This window comes from Nannospalax galili, unplaced genomic scaffold, assembly GCF_000622305.1.
Source record: "Nannospalax galili isolate Female #2095 unplaced genomic scaffold, S.galili_v1.0 scaffold389, whole genome shotgun sequence".
Taxonomy (NCBI): Eukaryota; Metazoa; Chordata; class Mammalia; order Rodentia; family Spalacidae; genus Nannospalax; species Nannospalax galili.
This window is the reverse complement of record NW_008360310.1, coordinates 2,055,164-2,060,176: the sequence shown is the minus strand read 5'-3', so window position 1 is coordinate 2,060,176 and position 5,013 is coordinate 2,055,164. Positions and strand designations below refer to the sequence as shown.

Sequence of the window (5,013 nt, the reverse complement as noted above, 5' to 3'; positions counted from 1 at the left end):
TCAGAAAAATGCTATCCCAGCCCTGACGTTCTTTCTTCCAAAGGATAGAGAACTCCAGTACCCATCAGCTCGCTCTCGCTCTCTCTTCCCCCCCTTACAGAAGGCTTTTGACAACTGCCACTCTCCACTGGCTACGCCTGAGGGCTTTTCTGTGCCCTGCAGGATTGCTAAGACATGAGCAGCAATAGGCTTCCTGGGCTATGCCCAAAACTAGGGAAGAAAGGCCAGGAGGCCAATGACCTGGGCTTAATTGTCATAGAAGTCCACATGGGCTCCAGACTGGAATGTGTCTTTTTGCAGCAAGCTCAGAAGTTTCTGGGCTGATTTCTCACAATCTACCAGCTCCCCCTTTGACTTCAACTTCTGTAGTCTGTTCCTTAATTCTGGGTCCACGGAAGTCTCCCGAGCCAAATGCTGCATGTCTGTGTCCAAGGGACCTAGTGGATAGAAAGTTATTAAGTTGTATGTAAGGACAGAGGCTATTACTGGGCATAGTGGAGGGTGGAGCTGAGTCAGGGCTGACCAGAGGCAATAATTTATCCTGGTTGAATGGTCAAAATGGCCAGAGCATCTACTTTGTCATCTTTTTCAGTCGTGTTTTTATGTAGCCCTGCCTGGCTGGCTAGGACTGGTGATCCTCCTGCCTCAGCTGCCCCAGTGCTGGGATTATAGGTGGGAGTCACCATGCTCAGCCTGAGTCACTACTGAATTTCAGACTCAAAGTCCACTGAACATGGTGGTCCCTCAAACCACGTGTCCAAATTCAAGCTCTTCATCTCCCATGCAAGTAGCACACCTTCCTGACTTTCCTACTTGCACTGACACTCAAACCCTGCATGTTCTTCATTTCACCTACAGCCAACCAGGGACCAGGTGAGACCTTTGCATCTGCACACCCTGACAACCAGGTCCTCTGCACAAACCTCCTTTTCTCCCTGCTTCAATTCCTCCTCTAGCCCTCTGATAAATTCAATTGGCCATACTTTGCTGCAATCACATAGTTCCTCAAAAAGTGCTTGTTACATGAACACGAGGACTTGAATTTGAATCCCCAGCATTCATGTAAAAAATGTGGTGTGGTGGCTCATACTTATAATCCCAGTGCTGGGAGGCAGAGACAGGAAGATCCTGGGGGCTCACTGGCTAGCCAGCCTAGCTAATTGGTGAGGTTCAGTTTCAGTGAGAGACTATGTCTCAAAAACTAACGTGGAAAACAATTGAGAACACCTGATATCAATCTCTGGCTTCTACATATGCATGCAGAGGCTCACACACCTGCACACACATGCATACAACACACTCACAAGCCCATCACAGGCTTCTCAACATCCTAGCCTAGTATTCATGGGCCACTTCTTTCCTTGCTGCAAACCCAGCTACCAGGCTCCCAGTGGAAGATCTGTCACTAATAAGCTTTCTCACCTGCATTTCTATAAAACACCTTGGCTAATAGCCAAGTAGCCCTCAATGGTAGTACTCACTCAGCTACCTGTAATAAACCACTCCTAGTCTTCCTACCCAAAGAGGATCACTCCCTTCCTCAACTCTTTTATAAGCACTTTCTAGTTGGGCATGGTGGTACCAAATTTTAGGTCCGGGACTGGAGAGCTTGAGGCAGGAGGACTGAGAGTTTGAGGCCAGCCTGAACTACACAGTGAGACTTCCTCTCAAAATAAAAACAAGAAAGCACCTTTTATTCTTCAGGTAGGAATTGTGGCATCCCCAAATTTTAATGGTGCTTAGGGACAGAAAAATCACAGAACCCTTAAAGAAGAATCACCTTCCTGATATTTGAAAGTCTTCTAATCACTTTTTTAGTTTTAGGTATGCTCATTTGTAGCCCAAGCTGGCTTTAAACTTGCTGTGTAGTCAGGGCTGACCTTCAACTCCTGAGCCTTCTGCTCCCACCTCTCAAGTGCTCCACCATATTTAGCCCTAACCACTTGTTATCTCTGGTCAGAGAGAAGACTTGCTACTTTCCCAAACAGACTTTTCTATTTTGGATACCCATTAGAACAGTCTAAGACTGATATGGAAACCAGACTGACTTCTGCTTGTCTTTAGGCCCTAAGGGATGCCTAAACTCTCAGCTCCTTCTGATGCCCAGGGCAGCCTTGGAGAGCTAACCTAGCCCCCCATCTGGAATCTGCTTGGTGACAGCTACCTGAATGAGTCTAGGCTGAGTTTAGATCAGGTGAGTTTGATGTTGGTACAAGAAATACCATGTATATATGGGATGTAGGGCTAGGTAACAGGAGTAGACCCAGCACTTTGGAAGCAAGTTGGGATCCTGGTCTTGTCTCACTAAGGCATTGGGCAGGCCATTCTGCCTCTCTGTTCCCATAATCCTGACCCTATTCCCACAGGCTATAGGCAACTAGATCTCCCCCTGAGTTGCTGGTCACATTCCACCACACGTCACCACCTTTTAACCATAGAAACCACAAGCCTAATAGAAAGGCATATGGAATCTTGACAGGCTAGTCAGATAAGATTAGGACCACATAGATTTTAACTTTTAAGAGGACAGGAGCCCTATCTTATTTATCTCAGCATTCTTCTTCCACCCCACTCAGGGTTCCAGGATAGCTCAGCCTGAAGTGCTCCCTACTTAACAGTCTGCTTGTCTTTGAAGAGTTATTCTGGCCTGCCTCTATGCAGCTTTGCTAGGTGCTGGGGACATACAGGTACATAGGATGTCTTTTGAGGGAGAGAAGCAGGCAACTACACACATAAAGGCAATTTTTTTTTTTTTTTGATACTCAGCTGACCTTAAATTTTCTCAATTCTCTCCCTCTGCTATGTGGGAACCAGGGATTAAACTCAGGTGGTCTAAGGCTTAGTGGTAAGTGCCTTTGCCCACAAAGCCATCTCTCTAGCCTAAATAATGCAGTCTTATATAACAATCAGAAGTGTATGTAACCAATTAAGACAATGCTTCAGTATTAAGGATTATTTTCACATGCATGGACTCATTCAGTCCCCCAAACTGCCCTGTGAAGTGCACAGCATCTTCCCATTTTATAGGAGGACGTGGGAAGGTAGCTCCAGCATACAAAATCTACTCTTCATGCAGGGGGGCCACAGCTGTGCTCTCAGTACTCAGGGGCAGATGCACGAGGATCTAGGCAGGACTGTGGCTGGCCTGGTCTCTCCAGTGAGTTCTAAGCCAGCCAGGACTACACAGTCTCAAAATTCCATTTCAGACCAAACCCTGCTCTTCTCTCACACTCTATCTAATGTAACATCTCAGACTACCCAGATCCACCTGCTAGTTAGACAACTCTCACTCCTTTTCCCTACCCCTGCTCCCTGCCAGCCCTAACTTTAAGATCTTAGAGCCTGTATTTTTCTTGAGGGGTGAGAGGTCACAACCCAGGGATAATATAGTCTGGATTCTTTCCTGAGGACAAAGATCAGCTCACTTGCCCAGCCCCTGAGACAGCCAAGGCAGTACTTCCTGCCTACCTGGGGCATAGCTCAACACCCTCACACCGGGCTCCTCTGCAGCCAGGACCTGGTATATCATATCCCGGGCAGCCTTCCCTGCACAGTACAAGGCCCAGCCTTTGAAGGGCTGCAGAGCACAGAGAGACGAGATGTTAACCACAATCCTGCTGAGGCCAGGGCTTTCGGGGAAGGCCTTCAGAGTACTGGAGGTCAAGCAGAGCATGGAGGTCAAGTTCAGAGCCCAGTAGTTATTCACTTCGGCTGGGTCATTCAGATTCAAGAAGCCTTTGGAAACATCCCCAAGGGTGCCTGAAAAACGGGACGGGAGAAATGATAATGCAGCCTTTCCGGGTTCTTCCTCATACCCACTTGCCACCTGCCAACCAAGTCCCAGGACGCTTCCCCGACTCTGCACAGACCCTATCACCCAACCACTGGCTGAGAATACACTTACCTGAGTGGGACTAGGGTCAGTGTAGAGCTCTATAGAGAAACAGGGAATTGTTTCAGGTTCCCGCCAGAGGGCACTGATCTAGGCGGTCGGGAAAGTTCTACAGAAGCTTTAGAAAACCAGGTTGGACTAACATTGAAGGACTACAGGGGTATACTCCTCCACCGCTTGCCGAACCAGCAGGCGCAACTAGGACTTTCTAGGGCTCGCCCTCCACCTCCCCCAACAGGGTGGGGGAAGAGAGCTCACATGGAATCCGCCAGGATCTCCAACCCCCAGGAGCCTCACCCGCGTTGTTGATAAGCAGCAAGCGCCGCAGCCCCTCGGGCCTGGGCAGTTCGCGCACCGCGCGGAGCAGCTGCTGCACGCCGGCCTCCGAGCCCAGGTCCGCGGCGACCCGCACCGTGCGCAGGCCGGGTCGCTCCGCACCCAGCTCCTCCTCCAGCTGCCGCAGCGCCGCGTCACTGCGAGCGCTTAGGAGCAGCACGGAACCTGGCGACAGCAGCTGGGCCAGAAGCCTGGCCAGCGCCCGGCCGAAGCCCCGGGAGGCCCCGGTCAGCACGCACACGGCGCAGCCCAGGCCGCCACCCTCCATGCCGGAGCTCTGCGGCTGACGCAGCGTCCAGAAGTGCGCGCGGTGCAGGGGCGGCGCCTAACGCTACCCTTGGCTTTGGGTGGCGGAAGCAGGGCTAGTGGCCTGGCAGCGTCTTCCGGCGTCCGGCGTCTGCGTGAAGAGGTGACGAGAAAAGCCCCCGGGAGGAATGGCCCCGCGAATAAGTCTCGTCATCTTCCCAGCGCTGCCTGCTGCACTTTGCATCCCTCACACTCAGCCCTCTGCTGGGACACGTGTTCGCAAGTTCCACCCTGTTCCAGAATTCAGCTTCCTTCGGTTGCTGATCTCCAGGGCAGGCTTGCCTTGCTCAGTATTGGGCATCCCTGGGCGCAGCCAGTGACAGCAGTGAATGAAGTACTTGCCTGTGTGGGCTTGGAGTGCCTCCTAGGATTGAAGAGCCCTTCGCTCTCTGGGTGACAGAGGCATCCTCTGGAAAAATCACAGTACCACTAAAGGACTGAGAAAAGGAGGGGCTGGAGAGATTGCCCCAGGGTTAGGT

General features: G+C 51.1%; 1 protein-coding gene across 1 annotated transcript in view; it reads right to left on the bottom strand.

Annotated features, from left to right (window-relative positions):
* The window catches only part of Spr (sepiapterin reductase), a gene marked incomplete in the record, with an annotated part of 5,649 nt that extends 1,109 nt beyond the window's left edge, over nucleotides 1–4,540 (bottom strand). Inside the window, 3 exon segments of the mRNA XM_029559438.1 lie at nucleotides 1–437; nucleotides 3,469–3,759; nucleotides 4,190–4,540. Coding sequence (XP_029415298.1) covers nucleotides 247–437; nucleotides 3,469–3,759; nucleotides 4,190–4,496 — 789 coding nt within the window.
* Nucleotides 4,541–5,013: the final 473 nt, after the last annotated feature.